The 23,296-nt window shown below is 54.3% G+C and overlaps 1 protein-coding gene across 4 annotated transcripts; it reads right to left on the bottom strand.

Annotated features, from left to right (window-relative positions):
• Positions 1–352: 352 nt before the first annotated feature.
• On the bottom strand, positions 353–23,007 carry UCKL1 (uridine-cytidine kinase 1 like 1). Of its 4 annotated transcripts, none has more exons than XM_014873911.2 (15): positions 22,917–23,007; positions 14,951–15,144; positions 14,299–14,405; positions 13,782–13,952; positions 13,464–13,535; positions 11,824–12,013; positions 10,742–10,803; positions 9,451–9,467; positions 3,291–3,389; positions 2,854–2,947; positions 2,492–2,554; positions 2,048–2,170; positions 1,621–1,728; positions 1,293–1,449; positions 353–723 (listed from the first exon to the last, which is right to left on the bottom strand). In XM_014873911.2, exons 1-15 carry the CDS (start codon positions 22,964–22,966, stop codon positions 647–649), a joined length of 1,584 nt encoding a protein of 527 aa, XP_014729397.1. In that variant the 5' UTR covers positions 22,967–23,007; the 3' UTR covers positions 353–646. The 4 variants fall into 4 exon arrangements, with proteins under 4 accessions (XP_014729397.1, XP_088030952.1, XP_088030954.1 ...); XM_088174826.1 differs by lacking the exon at positions 9,451–9,467 and adding an exon at positions 5,704–5,723; XM_088174828.1 differs by having other exon boundaries at positions 14,951–15,141; positions 22,917–23,004.
• Between the last annotated feature and the right edge of the window lie 289 nt (positions 23,008–23,296).

Here is a 23,296-nt window from a genome sequence, read left to right as displayed (position 1 = left end):
CAGTGCCTGCCCCTCCACCTCCCTCAGGAGGAAGCTGCAGACCCCAACAGTTTCTCCCCTCAGTCTCCTCCAGACTGAACAAATCAAGTGACCTCAGCTGCTCCTTATATGGTTTTCCCTCCAGATCCTTCACCATCCTTGCGTAGCTCCTTTGGACGCTCTCTAATGGCTTTGGTTTCCCTTCAGGCAGGAGGAACTGCCTCTACTCTGGCACAAAGTCTTCACTTGGATTGAGGGTGTGGTATTCTTGACCTCCCACCACTGCTCATGGCATCTTCCCTCCCAGGACTGTAGTCTTGAAGGGTCACTAATCCTTCTAGGCACCCATAGGAAGTGTCAAAGAATGGCTCCATTCAAGAAAACCAGAGAAAAAATTTATTATTGTCCTTTATAAAATATCTCCAATAAGTTATATAGGCAAATATTTAAATTAAAATAAATTAACTCCGCTCTATGCTGGGACACGCAACTGTCCATAAAATCAAACTAGGATTTATGTTTCTCTGAAAAAATATGCCCTAGATCTCCGATGAAGATTTGAAAAAAATATCTATGCTTGGTGAGAGGAAGGAGGAATCTGCACTGGACAGAGGGGTTAAGGTGCGGTGCTGAAGCTGCCTGGTGCCAGGGGCACCTCCACATCCAGCTAAGTGCTAAGAGCATCCTCATCATCACTCCAGTCAGGAGGAGCATCCGTCCCAAAGTACCGATCACCAAAATTCCCTGTGGGGAGACAGAGAGTCAGAGTGCAGAACTGTGGGAGCTTTGGGACTCATCCTTCTGCCTGTCCTCATCACAGCAGGCAAGGGGACCAGAGCAGGTTTCTCTGACAGCTTGAACAGCAGGAAAACCTGAGTGGCAGCAGAACTGGAGCAGCCTGTAGGCTGGTTTAGCACCCGGTGGAAAGTGTTTCCTGGCACAGCAGAGGTGAGGACAGAGGAAGACAGTGAGCTTTTTTTTAGGTGAACTTGTGGAAGGTGGCAGTTTAGGGAAGGAGGTGGGCACAGGGCTGCCCCAACTGTCCCAGCCTGATTTCTCTGCCTGAGGCTGGAGGAGGCTCATGGCATGTGGAATGGCTCCTGCTGCTGACAAGGTGATGGCTGCCCCACAGCCCTCAGTCAGCATGGTGATCCTGACACCCACCTGGCAGCAGGACCCAGGAGGGGCACTGGGGCTCTGGATAACGTAAGGCCAGACCTAAACTGCTGCTGACAACCAGGGCTTCATGTCCTCTCCCCACAAGAAGCACTAAAAATCCCCTCACCACAAGTCATTCCTACCAAGGCACTCACCGATGCCGGGGATTATCCGAAAGAGGTCATTCACCTTCTTGTCCACAGCTGTGGTGATGATCTTCACCCGGGGGAACGCATAGGCAACCGAGTGGACACCCATCTCTGCCATGAGCAAGGAGAGCAGGAAGATCTTGTCCTCTGGGACATCATGATCCTACAGGAAATGCACAGGGATAGCTCAGGGTGAGTTACCCCAGCCTGTGCTGTGTGCTCTGACACACTCCTTCCCGCAGAGGAGCCAGTTCCAGGCACATCCCCTCAGCATGGCTGTGGCTGGTGCTTCCCAGGTTGCTCCAGAGCCAAGCCCCTGCTGACCCATCCGTACCAGCAGCACCCTCACTGCCATCATGGCTGCAGCACCCGTGGAGACCGTGCAGTCCATCAGGATGACGTGGTCTTCGCTGATGTCCTTCGGCAGCCGCAGGTAGTGGAGCTGGGTGGGCAAAGAGAGAGCAGCTTAGAGGCTGCAGGCAAATGAGCCCTTCTCTTTGAGGAGTGAAGGATCCCTCCTGCCTCTCTGTCCCTGGGCCCCTGGCTGTCCGCTCAGAGGCAGCACAAACACTCAGCAGCAAACCAGCCCCTGTGTGCACAAGCCTGCTGGCAAAACCCACTTGAGCAGCTTTCAAAGCACTCAACCCCTGCCCAGAATAACTCCTGAGTCGCCAAAGGGCTGGCAGGAAACACCTGAGCCATGTCCCCACCCTGCACAGAGGTTAACACCAGGAGAAGTCCTCAGCAGCCCCGGGCTTTACCTCTGGCTCGCCAGTGTTGCAGTTGGTCTGGATGAGGATGGTGCCGATGCGCACGTCCTTGCACACTGCACGCAGTGCCGGCTCCATGGTCTCTCCTGCTCGCAGGATGGACACACCAGTGATCTGCAGCACACAGCCAGGGGGATTGCACAGTGTAGGAGCTGCCACCACCCCACACTGGGTCTCAGCAGCTGAGGACCCTAACAGGCAACCCAAAAGCACGTCCCTTCCAAGAGGGCTGCGCCACTCCCAGACCACCCTCAGTGAGAAGGCGTGAGCGGCACAGTGACATTGCTGATGGCACCTTCGGTCACCAACCCGCCTTTCCTGGTGGTACAGGGTGTCATACTCATGAGAGCAGTCACCAAACCCAGCTTAATGTTAGCCAGGGCTCCAGTGCACCCCCACGGGGCAGGTCTCTATAGTGCTTTGGCTTCCACTTACTTGCTTCCCGCTGTATGTCCTCCCTTCGTAGTCGTGTCCCTGAGGGGTCTGGACTGTGCAACTCTACAAAAAACACATGACAAAAGTTACCAGGGGCTCTGATGTGGCTCTCGCAGGAGCCCTAGAATCAGCCAGTCGTGGGGGACTGGACCCTCGGACACCAAGGCTGGACAAAGAGTTGTCACCCAGGGCCACAGCATTGCTCCATAGCCTTGGGGAGTCCTGGTGCTTTTTAATCCGAGGGTTGAAAGGACTGGTCCATGGGGAAGGCTAGAAGAGCAGCACCAGGACTGTCCTGGTTCCCCAGCAGTTAAGGGTTAGGAATCAGAGAGGAAACCCAGCATGTACAGCCTTGAACCCACCTGGAATGGGAGCAGGGAGAGCGCGTGCTCAATCAGCAACCGCATCAACCTTTTGGAATAGAAAATGAACTCGTCTCTGCTGGTCTCCTTGTTTCTAGAGGGGAGGAAAGTCAATGTCAGCTCTGGACCCAAACGTGCCCCTGGAGATGCTGGCAGAGGTCTGGCTGTCCCTGCCCCTTCCTGGCTCTTGTTTGCACCATCTGAGCCTGAAACTGTGGTGCCTGTTTCAAGGTAAAAAGCAGAAAAATTGCTGGCAAAATCACTGAGCAGTAACTGTACAGCTCCCTCTATGCAGAGGCCACCACCATCTTCCCTGTCTTGTGTTTCCAAGCCATACAGACAGGCAAAAGGGAGATTGGGAAGCCCAAAGACAGGCCAGCCCATCTCAGCAGCAGCTGAGCCCCATCCCACGCCAGGAGCCACAGCAGAGGCTTTACCTGATGATGGTGTGCATGCCCCTCACCTGAGGGGTGCTCTTCAGCACACTGAGGGTCTGAGGAAGGGGATGGCACTGGTGGGCAGAGGCCAGGGCAGCCCTGAAAACCAAACACATCGTCAGAAGGTCTGGGGAAGGCTGCCCAAAGGCTGGAGCACAGCACACAGCCAGAGCCATCCTCCCAGATGTCATCTCACACTGCAAACAGACACAGAAGCCACTGAGTTGAACTGAGTGAGCAGCCAGCCCACAAAACAGGGTCACTGGAGTTAGGGAGACCTTGCAGCCCAAGGACCTGCCCTTCCTCCTGGGCAGGTGACCCAGGTTCATAGAATGGTTTGGGTTGGAAAGGACTTTAAAGACCTTCTTGTTCCACCCCTGTGCCATGGGCAGGGACACCTTCCACTAGACCAGGTTAATCCAAGCCTTATCCAACCTGGCCTTGAACACCTCCAGGGATGGGGCAGCCACAGCTCCTCTGAAGGCGGCTGGCCCATCTTGGTTTCCAGTAGAAAATAAAATCAAAACCTTCTCCTATTCCAGAGTCTTATCTGTTGATGGATCTTGGACTCATGGGGTCAGGAGGGGCTGTTGCGGTTGTCTGTGACCTACAGGTGCCAAATGTCACCAGGAATTGGGGACAGGCAGCCAGGCTGGAAGCGCTGGCACATATCTGGAATGTGACTATTTTAGAGACCACTTGGCCCATTCCAAATTGGGAACAGCTTCAGGACTTTATGGCTGGACAGGACTGGCTCTGTGTGACTCATTCCACATAACGAATAGGGCTGGGAGCTATTCTGGGATCAAGGGAACACCATTCACGGGGAAGCACACAATGGAGTCCCATTAGTCACTTCTCCCTGTGAGAGTGGCAGTAAATGAGAAGAAGGTCACATTTGGCTTCTACAAGGCTGGGCAGGATGGACAAGCAACTTTGTCTGGGAGGAGGGCTGGGGTTGGAAAGCCACACGTCAGAACACACACGTGCCAGCGGCTGCATCCGGAAAAAAAAAATCACAGAAACTGGGGAGGCAGAGAAGAGAGCAAATGAAAGCACTGCATGATTAAGATTTCAAATCAAGCAGAAACCTGGATTAATGGCACACAGAGGCACGCAAGCAGAGAGGAAGACAGAGAAGATGGATAGGCATGGAGGAGGGCAGAGCTTGAGGCCTCCATCCACACAGCCATCTCCTGGTCTCGGTGAGCCAACACCAAACGAGACATTCCCAAGGCTTGTGGGTACTTAAGGGCTCCTTCTTGCTTTACCAGCTCTAGTCCTGTGTAGCAGCCAAGAGCCCCCATGCAGGGAATGCTCCAGAGAGCCAGGACAGCTGGCAGCCATGCAGAGAGCATGGGTGGGTTGTGGTTCCCTCGTGGGCTTGCCTGCTGTGTGCAGACCCCATGGCTGGTTTGGGAACAGCAGCCCTCAAGGCCCCAGCCCTGCTGTCAGTGAAGCGAGCTCACTCCGTTAGACACTGTCCCGCAGGTTAGAAGCTCTCAGAGATGCTCCTGTGCCAGGGCTGTGCTGCTGGCAGCACCTACAGCTCTGCCCCCACAGCCATCCCTTCCCTCCTCCTGCCAGAGCTGGCCTGGGACAGATCCTGGGGGCACAGCCCTGCCTAAACCCCTCTCAGCCCCTAGGATGGTGGTGGTGAGGGCATGAGCCCTGCCTTGGGCAGATGCCGGTGCTGGCGTGGGGGCTGTCAGCTCACCTGCTTTATGGGGCAGAGATGGGCCCCCAACACAGAGCCACACCTGCACATGGCCTAGGCTGGGTTTGCCCAGGCAATAAATTGCTGTTGCCTAAACCAGAGGAGCTGTTTGTGTCATCTCCCATCACCACAGCTCACCAAGGAGCACAGGACTGAACTTGCCACTGGCACTTTTCCCCTCCATCACTGCCAGGTAGTGTCACAGCATCCCACTATGCCAGTGGAACGGGCAGCCCCTCTCCTGTCACAGTGTGACCTGACTCTTGCTCCCTGCCACAGATGCCAAGGGTTTTCCAACCTCCATGAGCAGTGGGAACACTTCCCCAGCATCCTGAGCTGCCAAAAGACCCCCAAGAAATGGTGTCAGCATTCTGTCCACAAGTTTTCCACACCTTCCTTCAACACCTGTGCAGTGAGAGAGGTGTGGATACCACCCTGCCTGGAAGCCACTCAATGTTGTGGGGGTCTCTCCCTGGTGCTTTCTGGGGAAACAGGTCCCATTTTTGGGATGAAGCTTCTCTTTCAAGTGCCCCCGCCTCTGTCTGGCCCATACAACCCCAGCAAAGCAGGACCCCATGAGCTGTCTGCCCCAAGATCCCCCTCCCAGGTTAGTGAGGCAGCTCACCCTGCACAGCCCTCGCCCACTCCCTGTTAGTGTCACAACCAAAACACTGCCATAAGCATTTGTCTCCTCACATATCCCAGCGCAGCTTCCTCTGGTCACCCGGTGGAAGGGATGTTCAGGGGAGACAAGACAGGAGACACGAGAATTTAAGAGGAGAGGGACAAACATGACATGAAACAGAGGAGAAAGCACTGTCATTAGTCAGAGGGGGAAAAATATCCCCTAATTGATCAACAGCTCTTGGACCTGCCTGGTGCCTGGGCCATCACCGTGCAGACCCAACACTCCTCTCTTGGTGAACAAGTCATGTCACCACTGCTCTCCACAGCACTGGCTCCACTCCTGGCTCCATGAAGGAAAAGAACTGTCTGCTCTCACAGTCCTGGAGCCACAGCAGGGACACTGTCCCACCTCCATCCTAGGCAGTGCCACACTGCAACAGTGGCTCTTGGAGTTTAGAGGGACATAGGATGCTAGAATGGTTTGGATGAGAAGGAACCTTAAAGATCAGCTCATTCCACCCCGCCTGCCACAGGCAGGGAGACTTTCCACTAGACCAGGTTGCTTCAAGTCCCATCCAACCTGGTACTCAACACTGCCAGGGCTCATGCCAAGCCCTCACTGAGGGCTCCAATGCAATCTCAGAGCAAGCACAGGCACTCAAGACCAAAACCTTTGTCCAACCCCAAAATCCTTCATCCAACCTGCCCTGCTCCCAGGCAAACTCACAGGGGTGTTCCCCTCCTGCATGATGATGATCTGCTCAAGCCTTGGAGAACATGGAAAGCCAAGAGCACTGGAAACATGGAGAAAAACCTGGCGCTGAACAGAACATCACCTGCAGGGAAGACTTTCCTTCCCCTGGGCTCACCATGACTGGAGAGGGCCTGCAGGCTGAGGGAAGAGCTCAGCCCTTCCAGCAGCCATCCACCCTGTCATCCCCTGCCCATCCTGGGAGGGAAGGAGGGAATGTGATGCCTCCTGTCCCTCCCTGCCAAGACAGAACTGTGACAGAACATCCAGACAGGCAGCCATGAGCACGTCAAGAAAATGTCTTATTTTGGAAACTTATTTTTTCCCCCTGAGAACAAGGGCTTTAAAGGAAGGAAAAAAAAAAGGAAAGAAGAAGAAGAGAGAGAGAGAGAGAGAGAAAGGGGTGACCATCTCGCAGGAAGGCTTCAGGGAGCATCCTTGGCTCTTTGTGGAACATGCTATCGAGCAGGAAGCAGACAAGAGACATCCAGCTACAAAGGAGATGATGCAGTCAAGGCATTTCAAACACGTACACGGCTGCCTTTCAGGGCTGACATTTCAAACAAGGGCTATTAAACTGCGCCACGGGTTGATATTTAAAGACACAATTGGCAAAGGGCACGCCAAGCTGATCGGGACTTTGGGGGTGGGGAATATTGATTGGTGAGGGGAATTGGCTGGAAAGAGAGCTGGCTCCAGGAGCAGGGCTGGATGCTGAGAGCGTGGCAGGAGGGATGGAGAAGAGGCTGGGCTGGGAGCACTGTGCCTCAGCATGGGCTGGCTGCTCCAGCAGGAATACCCACCTGGGAGTGCTGGTATGGAACCACATCTCCAGCATGAGCACAGTCAGACATGGGGGAAGCTGGACAAGAAATATCCTACGAATGCTAAGGTCCAACCTGTGCTCTGAGGGAATAACTGGGAAGGCAAGCATGCCCCTCAGGAGCCCGTGGTTTCAGAATGAAAACAAGCCTTGCATGTCCAAGGAAGGCACCACTTGTTTTAAACCCAGAATTCACCCATCTGAGTGGGGAAAGGCACTCTCTGCCTGTCCCAGCCAGTCACTTGGCCAGGAAAGGCAGCCCTGGAGCACAAGGACCACAGAGACACCCCAGACTGGGGCCAGATCTGAGCATTCAGGTTTTATCCTACCAGCACAAAGCCCTCCTGGTGTCCCCACCACCACCAAACCGTGACTTCAGAAGAACCGTGACATTTAGATGCAGCCATTCCAGACAAGAGGATGGGGAATTGTTTGTGATGAAAAGCCCATATTTGCCAGGCACATCTCACTCGATGTGACTCTTCATCCACCCCACTCCTCTTGCAGAGAGACAGAGGGGCTGGGGGAAATCACAGCAGCAGTAAAGCACTCGGGCTCCAGCAGTGGCAACAGATTTGGGTTTCTGCAGGATTTTTTTTCCAGATTTTTTTGTCAAAGGCATAAATGGAAGCCTTAAACAGAACATAAAACCACCTGTGAGTGTGGTGATGAAGGAGGTGTTTCCAGAGGTCAGAGCTAGTTTTCCAAACTTGCTATCATAAAACTTCTAATACTTTATGGATATATTAAATTCCCGATTTTTAAGTGCAGAAGAAGATCACCTGTACTGAGCAATCCTTTGATTAAGGAGGAGAAAGATATTTATACACACATAAAATTTCCTAGCTCTATATACACATATATATTTGCACACATATTAGTCTCTTCTCTAATGTTATTCCTGCCATTTTTAAAGCAACAGATTTCTCTTCATACTAAAGAGCACTTTCCCACCAGACACATAGGGAAGCTTACGTGCCTGTATGAAAATGTCAGGCCCCAGGGTGTTAAACAAGCAAAGGGAAATAAAATAAAACATCCACTTGTCTAGTCTAGGAAGTGACTGGCTGAGGCAGAAATAAGTAAAGCAGAGCCTTTTCCCTGTTCATCTAGTTATTTTAAAAGCTTATTGTATGCCAAGTGTAAATCTTAAGGTTACTTGAGTATCTCCATGCCATGATGGAGATCTAAATGGAAACCCATCTTCAGTAATGCATTCCCTCTGCTCCCTACAATAATACCTGAAAGCCTTGGTGGCTTCTTAATGGAAGCAAGAGAGCTGAAGTGCCATCTGGGGCCCCATGCTGAAGAGTTTAAGTAAATCAACATGTATGTTACAGCATCCACCTGCAGATATCAAGAAATTAGAAATCCTGCTGGACTTAGGCAGCAGGATTTTCTCAGTCCTCCAGAAATGGTTCTGCATCCTCCCAGAAGCTGAGGGAAAGTCGGTACCCGTGCCCTGCTCTGCTCCTTTGGGTGCCACCAGGCAGATCCCTGCGTGCAGTGAGGGGTCCAGGGCTCCCACCACCCTCAAGATCACAGACTGGTTTGGGCTGGGAGAGACCTTAAAGACATCTTATTCCAGCCCTCTACCATGGGCAGGGACACCTTCCACTATCCCAGGTTGCTCCAAGCCCTGTCCAACCTGGCCATGAGCACTTTCAGGGACGGGACAGCCACGGTGTCTCCAGGCAACCTGTGCCAGGGCCTCACCTCCTCACAGGGAAGAATTTCTTCCTATTACCCAATCTAAATTTCTCCTCCTTTAGTTTAAAACTGTTCCACCTCATCCTATCACTATCTGCCCATTTAAAAAGTCACTTGCCACCCTTTTCTCAAGATACTTTGACTAATCCAGTAATTGATGTTTAATGATCTTTAATCATCAGAGATGGAGAGCAGCTCTGAAAATGGTTCATTTTAGATGATGAAGAGAAATAAAAGAGAACCTCAGGATGCAAAGGCTCCCCTCCTGCAGAGACTGGTGATTCCCAGGTACAAACCTGGCCCTGTCCCAGCTTCAGGGGTCTGTGCTCAAGCTGGCAGTACCTCCCTGGGGAGCAACCCTGTCCCTGCCATCCCAAAGCCAAGGGCAAGGTGGCCTTTTGTCACTGTGGAGGGTGACAAAGCCATGTGCTACACGAGCTGCTGGTCCTGCCATGGATCAGGGTGAGGCCCAGCAGTGCCTGGCATTGGAAATGCCTCAGCTGCACAGACAGGACAGAGTGAGGGCTCTTACCTGACACTGAGTTCACGCTGCAGCAGCAACACAAAGACACAACGCAACCGGTATTAAGCATTGTCAACACCAGGGTGGTTTCAAGATAAAAAAAAAAAAGGAAAAATAGGAGTATTTTCCTGAATTCACATGCAGCCTTTTGCCTTTCTTCCCCTCCCCAGGTCAATGAAAGCCCTCCCCAACCCCTTGCCTGGCTCACAGTGGCACCCTATGGGTGCTGGGTTTGCTGTGATATTCCCTGGCTGGATCCCAGGAGCTGGGGGGAAACAGCCATTCCCCTTTCCTAGGCTCTGTCTCAGGGCTGGGTGCCCTTCTCAGCCTGGCACTAGCAGAGATCCTTCCTCCTGTGACCAAGGGTTTAGAAACCACCTTCCCAACCAGAGTTTAGTGCTCAGAATTCAGGCAGCCAGGTACTCCAGGAGCAGGAACCTGCCAAGACACCTTTGCCAAGAGCAGTCCCTCCTGAGAAGGCATGCCAGCTCCCATCCCAGGGCTGAGCAGCTCCTGCCACCTGGGAGCTCCAAAAAAGACTTGCAAGAATCAAGCCCTTTATTTTCCAGTGCATCTATCTCCAGGTCATGCTCTCTGCACTTCCCAGGACATCACTCTGAGCATTTCCACGACTGGAACATCACCAAAACTACAACCGTGGAGTGGGAGGAGACTGTGCTGCTCGGGAACAGTAACACAAAATGCCATCAGTTCACTGCAGGGTCCCAAACCACTGGTCAGGACGGGAGAACTGGCCCAGGATAAACAGGAGAAGACCTAAAGCCAGTGGTGGTGAAGTGATGGAGCATGTGCCTGGATCAGGGCTCAAACATGACAAGATTTCGAGTTTTGAAACCCAACAGCTGCACGCAGCACAGAAGTGGAAAAGTGGGCTCCTGACTGGAAAGACTACAGCAGTGTCTGCATGGGAGGGAAGAGGAGAAGCCCAAGAGCAGTGGAGGGTTTGGGGCAATGCTGGCCCTGGGAGGGCTGCAGGGAGGGGGACAGACCCCTCAGATCACAGGAGGGTGCCTGGTTTGTCCCCTCATGACTTGCTGCCCCAGGGAGGGAAGGAAGCTGCTTCTGGACCACAGCTGGCAGAGGAGCCAGGACCAACCAGAGCACACAGGGCAGTTTCCTTCACTGGCCTGAGGGAGAGGGCTGGGAGGAGTTCACTGGAACTCCCACACTTGGAGCACAGGAGAAGCCCGGCCATTCCCACCTGGGCACCCAGAGCACAGCTCCCTGCCAGGTCAGGCTGTGAACCCCCCTCACCACCCAAGGACCACCCAGCTCTTACCTCTTCCAGCTGGCTGTGGACATGCTGAACAATCAGGTCAATGGCCACAGTATTTCCACTGCCTGGAGTGACCCAAAAGCAAAAGAATCACAGAATCAGAACTGTAAAGGTCGGAAAACCCCTCTAAGATCATTGAGTCCAACCTTTAAATCAGCACTGCCAAGCCCACCACTAAATCATATTCCCAAGTGTCACATCCACACACCTTTTAAATCTCTCCAGGGATGGTGACTCCACCACTGACTGCCCTGGGACCCTGTGCCATGGCTTGACAGCCCTTTTGGTGAAGAAAATTTCCCTGACATTCAATCTGAACCTTTCCTGGTGCAACTTGAGCCAGTTTCCTATTGTCCTGTTACTTTATACCAGGGAAAGAAGAGTCACCCTGGTCAGGATCACATTTTTTTTCCATGTTTCTTCCCTAAATTCCCCACGATGTTCAAAACCACACTGTTACCCCGAACATCCCTTTCCTTGCAAAGAAGGAGACATTCCTGCTTTTATTAAATCCTTATTCAACAATCTGTTACTGGGTATCTCCAAGTCACTTCCAGCTCATAAATCACTGTGCTGTAGGAGCTGGTAGGGCTGAGGAAAAAGCACAGACTTTTCCCATGCAATTGGGCAGTGTTCAGACACCCTCAGCTACAAGGACCTTTGCTTTGGCATGGGACAGCCACTGTGTCCTCACCAGCCAGAGAGAACTCCAGGGACTCTGAGGCTACAAAAGGCATGCCAAGGAGAACATAGGACTGCTACAACATGGCTCCCTCCACACCTTTCTGCTTGCCACCAATTTAGCCACCATGCTGCTTTTTCTGCTCCACCTAGGGTTAGGGTTCAGAAAACAACAAAGCCCAGAGCTCCACCAGCTCTGCAGCTACAAAAGGCATGCCAAAGGGAACACAGGGGACACAAACATGGCTCCCTCCACACCTTTCTGCTTGGCACCAGTCTCAGCCTAAGACTGCTTTTTCTGCTCTGCCTAGGGTTAGGGTTCAGAAAAGCCCAGAGCCCAGAGGTGAGGGCTGGGGTCTCTGAGGGGTCTCAGGATGCCACTTAGGACAGCCCTGGGCAGGTACCTCGGGGGACAACGATGTCTGCCAGCCTCATGGTGGGCTGGATGTACTGGTCAAAGGCAGGCTTGACAAACTTGTTGTACTGCTTGATGACCCCCTCGATGTCCCGGCCACGCTCGCTGATGTCCCTGCGCAGGCGGCGCACCAAGCGGATGTCTGAGTCTGTGTCCACGAATATCTTCAGATCCAAGAGCTGAAAGGACAGGGGAGGGGAAAATCCCAGCTGGTCAGGTGTGGGACTCAACCCATCTTCCCCTGCTGCCCCAAGCAGGGCTGAGCCCAGCCCAGCATCTGTTTAACAGAGCCTGGCTCTGCTCTGGCCTGTGTGGAGCTTTTCTCTGGAACCTGGCTGGTGCTGCTTTGGGCCCCTTGCTGCTACCTTATTCTTGTGTCCCCTGAGACCTGTCCTGCTCCACACTCTGTCCCTACTGCTAACGAGCTCCAACACTTTGGCTGGATGTTATTTAAGAGCATGGAGGAGACAAGAGGAGCTGCTGTCCGTGACACGCACCAAACACTGGCTTCTTAATCAAAGAATCCTTGGATGGTTTGAATTGGAAGGGGCTTTAAAGATCATCTCATTCCAAGCCTCTCCCACAGGCAGGGAATTCATGCTGGAAAGGAGCCCAGCACAGCAGGGCAGCTCATGACTCTGTCCTTAATTGCAAGAGGCAGGAGTGGGGAAGCTGATGGAGCCACCTGGGGGATTCACCCAGCTGTCCACTGGAGGTCATCCTTGCTCCAGAAAAGCGCAACCCAAGCACTCACTTGGCAGGGGAGGAAACTCTTTAGACAGAACTTGGCTAAGTCTGTGTATGGCTCACTGCCTGCTGCAGTCTTTGTCAGGGCTGCAGAGATGCTCCGAGGGATGGAGACAGGCTGAGAGAGCTGGGATTGTACAGCCTGGAGAATAGAAGATTCTGGGGAGACCTTAGAGCCCCTCCAATATCCAAAGAAGCTCAAAGATAACTGGACAAGGGCCTGGAGTGACAGAGCAAGTGGGAATGGCTTCACAATGCCAAAGGGAATGGTTAGATGGGATATTGAGAGGAAATTTGTCCCTGTGAGGGTGCTGAGGCCCTGGCACAGGGTGCCCAGAGAAGCTGCAAGTGTTCATGGCCAGGTTGGACAGGGCTTGGAGCAACCTGGCAGGGGGTGGAACGTGATGAGATTAAGGTCCCTTCCAACCCAAACCATTCTGTGATTCTATGATATATCCAAATAATCCCCAAGAGAGCCTGAAGCGCTGGATGATTCCATGCTAGGAACACCAGGCTCTGTGCAGTAGAAGTTCACCAGACTTTGCCTCTGGCTGTGCAAACTAAAGCAAATGCAGTGTGGAGGCAGGCTAATTCTAGCTGTATAAACATAACATACTTATAGCACTGCCAGCAACCAGGTCACCACTCAGCTCCTGTTTCCAGGGCACGAATGGCTGAGACTGAGGTGTTTGCTGAAACATTTGACCTCTGCCAGGGCCTCTTCCCTGGCTGCTAAGAATCAAAGCCTATTTCTCCTACCCGGGGAAGTGCTGCAGCATCTGGTGTAACCTGGAAGAGAAGGTCACCTCCCTGCTGCAGGACCTCAGGAGAGAGTATCCTCCCATCACCTTACCTTGGAACTGCTTCAAAACCCTTCCTCACCTTCAGGAGCTCCTTGTCTGCAAACGCCATGATGCCTTCGAAGATAATCACATTGGCACCATACAGGGTTTTCTGTGGAGTCAAAATATGATATGGTTAGGCACAGAACATCTGTTCAGAGGTGCCCTATCCCAGGGATTCTCTCTGGGTTGTGATTGTGACAGCTCACCCAAAAAATGCACCCTGAACCAGGCCCAGAGCAGAGGGTGACAGCACCGATGGGACTGCAAAGGCCAGGGGCTGGAGGGGTCCAGTCAGCTTCCCCTGTCCTGCCTTGGCCATCCCCCACCTTGTCCCGCCCCCCTCAGTGTCCCATACCCATTCCTTCTTCCGGCTGTGGGTGGTGAAGTCGTAAATGGGGATCTTGACGCTCTTGCCTTGCTTCAGCTTCTTCAGGGTGGCGATGATGAGGTCAAAGTCAAAGGCGTCGGGGTGGTCAAAGTTGAAGTCATTGCTGGCTGCCTGCTCCTGCTGCTGCTTGGTCAGCACCTGCCACAGAGCAGAGCTTAGGGCACGTGGCTGGGCAGTTCCCTCCCCACTGCTGTGCCCAGTCACTTCTTCCCTGCCCCACAAGAGCCACTGGAAGGGAAAACCACATGGCTGTCCCTAAATCTACAACATGTTTCCTTAGCAGGGGTTATCACACAGTCCCAGACTGATGTGGGTTGGAAGGGACCTTAAAACTCATCTCATTCCAACCCCCTGCCATACGTAGGGACGCCTTTCACTAGAACAGGTTGCTCTAGGCCCTGTCCAGCTTGGCCTTGGACACTTCCAGGAATGGGACAACAGCAAATTGAGGAGCCTGGCCAGGCCAACAGGGGTGCAGCCTCACCTTGTAGAAGGAGTCCATGGACAGCAGAACCACCCACGGGACATCAAGAGCTTCAATGATCATGGTGGCCACTGTGGTCTTCCCAGAGGCGCTGCCTCCTCCCAGACCTGCCAGGGAAAAGGTGATGAAGCCACCAACCCCAGGCACAGCCCTTCCCAGCACAGGCTGGAACCCAGGTGCTGTGCTGTTGCACTAAGCTGGAGGAGCCTCCAAAGAGGGAAGTCACAGGCACTTCAAGATACTATCCTGGAAAATGCCAAATGGCATGTACTAGAACTGCCAGCAACATGCCCAGCACACACTGGGAAATCCAGAGTTCCATGCTTATGTAACACAGGGAATGCTGGCACGGGAACCAGTCCAGACTGAATCCCCAGGAACTCGTGACAGCCCACGCAGCAGGAGCTGAGGGAACAAGAAGCAGAGTGGGGTCTCCTACAACCCATCACCCTCCCTGCACACTCTCAGGTTCAGCCCACCCACTCAATGCAGGACTAACAGGGACTCCTCCTGCTCCTGTCCAGAATGAAGCAGTGCTCAGAAGGGGGTGGTGCAGGAATCCCACCAAGATCTCCAGGAGAGCCATGGGGCAGGGGCACCGATGCCGCCTGGGCAGTGCAGAGGTGACATACCTATGACAAAGGTGACCTACCTATGACAAAGGCCTCCTTGGACTGTGTCCCGTGCTCGTTGTACCAGGGTGGCCGGCCTGCAGTGTAGATGGTTCTTTTGCTGGTCCTCAGCAGCGGGGGCTCAGACTTGCACTGGCTCGTGGTCCGCTTGCGGGGGGGCTTGGTGGAGCCCACGGTGGGATACAGCCTGTCCAGGGACTCAGCACTGCTGCTGCTGGGTGGGGAGAGGAAGAGGCACCATTAACCAGTGTGGGGAAGGACACACGTGCCTGGTGTGTGAGAGTGGGATCTTGGAGGATCCTGTGTTGTACGGTGAGGGATGCAATGGAAGAGCATAGCCAAGCATAGCCCCACTGCAGCACTACCAGCACTCACATTTCTGTGACCCATGGCCATGGACAACATCGAGGAATTCTCACACAGAAGCAATCTGAACCTGGAAGAAGTGCCGTGCAAACATCCCTCCCTAAAGTCCTGCTGTTTGAGGAATGTCTCCCTGAAATAAATCCCCTAGTGAGCTCTCAAAGCATCAAGGAGTGTGTTACAGGGAGCAACAACCCACCCTGATGTGCCAAGGGATAGAAGTCAAACACATGAGACACAGCACAACCATCCTCATCCCCAATCCCTTTTCTCTCCCCACTTTGAGTGCTCCACTCCCACCCAAGCTCTAGTTCCCACTCTTTTGTCCTGAAGCCTCCAGGAACAAAGCTGTGAGCTGGGCAGAGCCAGGCAGTGCTGGGCAGAGCCATCAGCTTTGCCTTGGGAGCTGAGAGCTCTGAGCTCACCCAAAGCCCTGGAGCTGCCCTTATCTTCCCTCCTGGAGAAGGAGAGGAACAAGGCACCCTCCAGAGCCCTTTTCAGCTTGGCAGGAGGAGAGCTGTGGCTGGGAGGCGATAAGTGGCCTCTGGCCAGGAGATAAGCTGCAGCCGCTGCCTGGCTAGCTAAGGGACAGGGAGGATTATTTATACCAGTGCCTGCTCCTGTTCCACTGCCCCAGAGTGAAGTCTGCCACCTGGGACAAAAGTCCAAAGGGCTCTCCTGGCTCATGCTGCTCTTCTCCCTAGCCATGACTGGGCTGGAAGGGAAACCAAGAGATCTGGGCACTGGCTCCAAGCTGTCCCTGTTTGGTACAGCCTGGCCGAGCCCGCAGGGCTTTACTGCTGCTCTGTTATGGCTTGCTCTTGAAAGGGCTTAAACTGCAGGGCTTTAGAGATTTTGGGTTGATTTTAAGCTGTTTCGGTATGAAGATTAATTTCCTTCCCTCCCCCAGCCCTTTTTAGAACAATTTTAGATAAAGATCAAAATTTCAGAAAGGCCATCTGTGCGTCAAGTGACCAGGCAACCCTTACCCCTGCATGGCAAACAAACCTCTTGGGCACAGCAGGATGCCCTTGGCAAACCCCCTGGGCATGGCAGGATGCCCACAGCACACCATCCCTACCTCTGGCACATCCCTGTGGAGCAGGCAAGGACACAGGGATTTGCCTGGCTTTGCTGAACTCCTGCTAACAAATGGCTGCAGCTCCTGCCCCTGTGACAGGGCCTGATGTCCACCCTAAGCTGTGCATTCATGGAGGTCCGCACAAGAGCTCAAGGCACCAACACCCCATCCCTTGCCCATCAGCACACACAGACAGTTCCAAACACTGCTAGGCTCAGGCTCAACCAGGAGCCCAAAACTCCCCAACTATTGTCACTTGCTTCTTATATGGGTTGCTAATTGAATAGATGGTGGACTCTCAACCGACACAGGTATCAGTCCCTTATCTAAATACTTTCCTGCCTTTCCTCTGATTGATGGTAGGCTCAAAAGGCTGATGCCAAAGATGGTAGGAAACATCAGCAGGTCACTAAAGCCTTCTTGCCTTTTCCCTGTAGCAATCCCACAGGCAGCATCCACAGACTCCTTCCTCTCACAGCACGACCTGCTAGCTCCACCAACACCACCTTGCTCTCCTCCTAGCTCTTTGTACCTTTTCTCTCACATGCATAACACCTCTGTGCCCTTTTACTGTTTTGTGGCTGATCAATACACATCAACATTCCGTGCATTCTTCTCCTTTAATGCTGTTCACTGGTCTTATATAGTTGCACCCCATTAGGGATGAAGTTCGGCTGTAGCACCATTCCCTATGTCCCATAATCTGTTCTCCTACAAACTATGACTCTTTAAAAGCAACCTCAGGAGACGACACCCATCGGGAAACCTGCTGTGAAGAAATGGTTCCTTCCATGGGGAGAAGCAAACCTAGGTGGGATGTTTGGGTCTCCTCTCCCACTGGTGATGCTGCAGCAGCTGTTACCCACTGGTTCTAGTCCCAGAGCGGGGCTGACAGCAGCCAGTGGTGCTGGAGCATAAACAACATCACTTTGGCTTGATAAAAGCAGAGGTGACAAAAACACCATTGTTTACCACAGCAGAAAGCGGTTCCTTTCATCCGCATCCCAGCCCCTCTCCCGGGACTGTGGTGACTCCAGAGCTGCTCAGCTGGTTCTCCTCTGGGAATGCACGTCAGCCTCCACGAGACAGGCGAGCCTGTGGGGATGCTCTGCTCCTTGGTGTCACACAGCACCCAGCTCTGCTGTGCCAGCCTGCAGATCCTGACCCAGGCCACCATTCCCAAAGTGACGCCGAGCTCTGTTTTCAGAGCTCTGCTCCCACCGCCTCCAACCAGCATCAACATCACCCAGCTCCTGGCAGGGAGGAAGAGGCTTGGACTCTAACAGCTCCACCAGCGCTCAGAATTACAGGCAGTACCCAGAATTACAGCCACAACCCCACCCCGCTTTCCCAAGTGTCATCTCTCCACTTTGCTCTCTCTGCAGCACACCCAGGGTGTTGGAACAGAAGGGACGTCGCTGTGGGATGAAGGGAGAGGAGTGGAGCCATCCTCCCCCTGCACACCTGGGGCTTCTCTGGGATGCAGCACCTGAATCCCATCCCAAGAGTTGGTGCTCTGCCTTATCCAAATAATTCTGGACTTTCACCAAAATTCTACACATTCCTATCAGTATCATCTTAACTTATACATCTACGCCTCACCTACCCCTGAAACCTCTACAGGCAGATGATATTCTACACCTCTCAAATCTGTATTCCCCATGATTTATTTGGGAGAAGCAGCACCGTGGTGCTGCAGGGCTGTCCTGGAGTTCTCCAAAGGTCATGCCTTTTCTCCTAATGTTACACTTCAAGATCTGTAATGTTTTCCATGGCTGCCTTTGCCAGGAAGGGGCTCTTCTTGCTCTGAAGGGTCGGCTGATCTCAACCATCTCCACTGGCCATTCCCCCCTACTCCTTTTCAGAAATTCCCTGCTGCAGTGCTGAAGCCCCTGCAATGCCCTGTACCTGCAAGGTGAAGCCCCCAGAGAACAGGACTCTGGAGTCAATGCCATCGCTCTGCCCAGAGGACGGTCCTTGTTCCACATGGACCCTCCCCAGCAGAGCAAACCCCTGGGGTGCCAAAACCACATCAACAGGAAAGGAAACATCACCTGGGCTTGGCAATCCCCCTCCTGCCAAGCCTTCCTGGAGGGCTGGGCTGCCCCCAGCTCTCTCCAGGCTGTCCCCAGCTTTTGGGAATGCTTTGCCTTCCCTTTCCTTGCTGGAGCATCCCAGAGGAAGCTGGGGGAGGTCCTGCTCCTGAGAAGGGCTCTCCAGCTCTGCTGTTTTGCCAGCACAAATGAAGGAAGCATTTTGCTCCTGTTTCCAAGCACGGATTTACTGAGGTGCAAGGGACACCCCTCTCCTTCCCCACTGTGCTCCCATCACTATCCCTGTGCCCTGTGCTTGGGCTCTCTGTCTCCTGCTGCCTTCAGAGACCCCCAACCACCCTGGGTCCATGCAGGGTTGGGAGGGCAAAGGCAGCAGGTCCCAAAAGTGCCTACAGCAGCAAGGACAGATGGCATAGCCCCAAACCTGAACTTGGCAGCAGACAGGAGAGCATGTCCTGGGCTCTGCGCCCCGTAAACAACCCAGTGACTGAGCTCCCAGCCCTGTGGACCCCCCAGCAGCCCCCACAGCCTGCTGAGGTGCCTGGCTGGCTGCAGACCTGTCCCATGGGAAGCCAATCTCTTCAGACAGGAACTGGGGCTGAGGGACTGGGACAAGAGCTACCGAGAGTTCACTCCAACAAACAAACAAACGAAAACTAGCAAATCCCACCCAAAACCGAAGCAAAACTCACCCTCCATCTGGCCCAAGGGCCCAGCAGCCAGAGATGCGGACACTGGAGAAGGCTGGGGGGCTGCTCATCTCCCCCTGCCACCGATCCAGGGGTGATCCTGGACTGAGGGTGTCACCCCCGTCCCTGTCCACACTTGGGCTCCTGTCCCACAACCTCTGGCACTACCAGGGTGAGGGAGGGGCTATGGAAGCGAGGCTCCCAGGGTGATTCTTGGGGCACGGAGCCATGCACGGAGTGTCCCCCTGGAATGGCACTGAGGGGTCCTAAGAGGCTGGGGTGAGGCAGAGCCCAGCAGATCCAGGGGGCTGGAAGATGGAGGCAGGCAAAGGGAGCAGAGCAGGGGGAGTGTCTGTGCCCGGGAGCTGCGAGGCGGTCAGCAGCATAAGAGGATAGCTTAACCTCCAGATTACGTTCATTACCTGATATTAATAGCACTGGCTTGATTAAAGAAAAAGAGGGGGGTTGGGGTTGAGGTGACACCTCCCCTCACCGCCCCCAGCATGGGCAATAAACACCAGCCCCAGCTCCTCTGCTCCCGGGACTGGGGGTGTTTGGCTGTCATGGACGTGTGGGCTCATGGGGAGGGCACCTGGAAAGTGACATCCACATCCACTTCCACCGGCACTGGTGAGTACCCAGGGACTTCTGGACACCACTGGGGAGGGGGCTGCAGGGGGCAGGAGGGGATGACCCCAGTGCAGGGGGTACCCAGCCAGCAGCCCTTATACAGCTGATGGAGCAGCTGGGGCTCAGGGCCAGGGGCTTCTGGCCATGTAGGGCTTTTTGATCCAAGACTCACACTCCTCTCCCTTGGCTCTCATCACTGGGGGGTCTGGCTGAGGGTCCCCCCGGTCACTCAGCTTCCCCAAGAGCTGCCCCTCACTGTCCCCTCAGCCCTGGAGTAAACAAGTGGGTGAAACTCAACACCCCGGGGCTGCGGGTGGCTAAGAATAACATCCTGCTGGCTGCTGTGCCCAGCCATCCGCTCCCTCAGCACCCCCTGCCAGCTGCCCCGGCCCCCCCCGGCCAGCCGGCTCCTCTTCCAGCATCAGCCTCTCCAGGGAGGGCAGGGAGCCTGGGCATCCTGCGGGCAGCCCAGGGAGCCAGGCAGCTGCTGAAGGGCAGGACATGTGGCAAGGGTGGGAGATGTTGGGCACCACGGCAGGGGGGTCCAGGCCAGCTCCGGAGCAGAGACTGGGGCAGAGCAGCCCTTAGCCCACAGCCTCTGGCTGCCAAGGAAAGGAGGAGGTGGCGCAGGACACACTGGAGGGCAGCCAGGCTCTGCCAGGGACAAGGAGCATCCTGACAAAGTCCCATGGCCACCAAGTGAGACTCCAGCTCACCCCAGCATGGTGAGACAGGAGCTTGGCCTCTGCACACCCACTGCTCAGGGGTTCCAAGGAGGGTGCTCCCTCCTGCTTAGCACCAAAACCCACAGATGGGGTCAGAAATGGAAAAACCCTTTCCTCCTCAAGCCATCAAGGTTATTCCAGAGGCAGGGGAAACACACTGCCTCCCAGAGCCATCAGGAAACCCCTCCTGCTCCTGCTCACCAATGGGACCTGCAGAGCCTCATCTCAAAAGATGAAAACCTGATGGGAACCAGAGATGAGGGGCTGGTCCTGAGGCAGGGGACAGGGACAGCAAGGTTTTGGGGTAACCTGTCTCCAGGACGGCTGCAGCTGCTGCCCCCACGTCAGGGAAGCGAGCGATGATCAAAGGAACTTTTCCATCCCTGATCTCTGCCTGGACTCCCCTCTCGCTGTAAAAGCTCCCTCAGAAGTTTAAAAATAAAATTCTCTTCCGGAGCCACTTCTGTTCCTTCTCATTAAAGAAGCAAAAAAGCAAAGGGATGCGGGACACGGCACGAGGAGCCCTCGCCCAGGGGTATTGTTCCTTATCGCGTGCTCCTGCTGCCACTTTTCCTGCCTTTGTTAAATGTCCAGCAAGTCTCCCAGCATCCCACCCGACATTCCCACTGGGCTCCCAGGTGGGACACACTGGCTCCAAAGCCCCGCTGTCACTGAGCCTTCCTGCTGGCAAAAATCTCCTCTGCTTCCCAAGCCCCTTCCCAGTTTTTGAGCTCTTGCAGAAGCTGAAATTCCTGGGTTTTGGACTTTTTTCTACCAGGTGATTTTTAAGCAAATCCCTCCTCTAATGGCACACTTAAATTTGGAGAGAGAGGAAAGCAGGCATGAAGGCCAGGCTCCCCTTTTCTTTCTGGTGCTGGCAGCTGCTGGGTGGGGTTCCCCTGGGATTTAAGGATGGAAGCTGGACTGGATGTGGATTTTCTTCGTTTGGTCACAAGTATTGTCACAAGATTGGTGTAAGAGCTTCAGACACATCAAGCCCCCAGTGGAAGAATGCCTGTTCCCAGCAGAGGGTCCTGCTCCCAGATCCCATCCTGTGAGCAGCACCCACAGGAGCATGGAGGTCAAACCTTCTTCCTCCATCACTGAGCTGGGCTTTCTTGGGCTGGATCCATGTGTGCCAGCTCTTGGCTGGGCCTTCCCTCTCCAAGAAACCATCCCAAGGGATGGAGGAACATGTCCAAGGGATCAAGGAACCTGCCCATGGGATGGATGAACCTGCTTGAGGAATGAAGGAACCTGCCTGAGGGATGGAGGAACCCAGACATGGGATGGAGGGACCTGGCTGCCACCCCACTGTCACATGTCACGCCCATGCCTGTCCTGGAACCCACGGAACGCCACTCCCAGTTTGTCCAGCCTTGTACCAAGCTCTGTCCTGGCTGGAGCCACCTGGAGCTGGATGGCTCATCCCAGCAGCTCCAAGCACAGGCACTCCCTTCCAGCTCTATTATGGTCTCTCTCTATTATGGCCTCACCACAAAAGAACAAACATTTCCCTCTGCAAACCCAATTATCTGTTGCTATTTATACCGAGTGGGAGCCACGGTGGAAGAGCCTCTGTTACACAACCCAGTTACTCATTCCTCACTCCTTCCTCCCAAACCTCATCCTCATCCTCATCCTCATCCTCCCTGCCATCCACTGCTGACCCCCAGGAAGGGCACAGGCAGCTGCCAGCAGTGGGCTTAGCTGCTGGAACACGCAGGATGGGAACAGGGGGATGCTCTGGCACTGACTCCAGGGCTGGCCAGTTGGTGCTGTGGGGTGTTGGTACCCTACAACCAGGGATGCAGGGATGCTCCATCCCTATAAGCTTTGCCACATCCCCAGAGCACCAGTGATGCTCCAAATTTAATTCCCAGATATTTGATTGGGAGCAGTCAGTCTCACGAGGATTGTGCGGGAAAAGGGGGTGGAAAATAGAGGGGAAACATGCGTGTGTGTTGGGGGGTGGGGGGCTGGAGGCAATCACCCTGTATGGGGTTTTTGGGTGGAAAAGTTTAGGTTGTCCCACTCTTCATCTTGATGGAGTGGATGTATGTGCAACCAAGCTTGGAAAATGGGAGGTTGTGGTTTATCTGCTTGTAAGTTAAGGGCAAAAACCATAAAATAAGGTAAATAAGGGAAAAGGTAGCAACACGAAAGGCAAAAAAAAAAAAAAAAAAAAAAAAAAAAAAAGAAGGATGAAAATAAACAAGGGATAAACCGGGGATGAGAAGAAACGGTTGGTGGGAAAAGCGAAGGGATTTCATGGAGCGATGGGCTCGGGGAGGCCCCACTCGCGGAAGTGGCATCGTGGGGGACGGGACGGGCACCGCAACCCCCGGGAGCCGGCGGGGAACGGGAACCGGCGGCTCCGGGGCAGCGCCGTGTCGGTCCCGTCCCGGAGGGATCGTCCCGGGGAAAAGAAAGCGGGGTCTTACCTGTCGTGCGGTTCTACCGGAGCCCCCTCGGGCACCGGGGCCGCGGCCATGGTGCTGCGGGAGAGGCGGGAGCGGCGGGGGCGGCGCTGCCGCGGGGATCCCTGGGACTTGTAGTGCGGGATTGGGGAGGAGCGGGACGGAGCGGGACAGAGCGTGGGATCCGGGCTTTGAGGGAATTTGGGCACAGGTTTGGGGGGGACAGATGGGGCACAGAGGGGTGCTGTGGCCATGGGTAAGAGCTGTGCGGGAGATGGGTGTGTGTGGGCACGGCTGGGTGATGTAGGGTTGGTGGGTGCGGGTGGGTGTTGGGAGGTATAGGGGGGTGTTTTGGGCGTGGGTGGGTGCTGCGGGGCTCCGAGTGATGCTGTGGGTACCTGTGG

This window comes from Sturnus vulgaris, chromosome 17 (genome assembly GCF_052056855.1).
Source record: "Sturnus vulgaris isolate bStuVul1 chromosome 17, bStuVul1.hap1, whole genome shotgun sequence".
Taxonomy (NCBI): domain Eukaryota; kingdom Metazoa; phylum Chordata; class Aves; order Passeriformes; family Sturnidae; genus Sturnus; species Sturnus vulgaris.
The sequence above is the reverse complement of the archived record's forward strand: the minus strand, read 5'-3'. Positions and strand labels throughout refer to the sequence as shown.

Coding starts and splice junctions, on each gene's coding strand:
- UCKL1 (XM_088174826.1), bottom strand. CDS start 22,966: ATGGCCGCGGCCCCGGTGCCCGAGGGGGCTCCGGTAGAACCGCACGAC. Junction 13,536..13,781: donor ACAGCCGGAAGAAGGAATGG/GTATGGGACACT, acceptor TTGACTCCACAG/AAAACCCTGTATGGTGCCAA. Junction 3,390..5,703: donor AGGAAGCTGCGCTGGGATAT/GTGAGGAGACAA, acceptor TTTGGTTTTCAG/GGCTGCCCTGGCCTCTGCCC.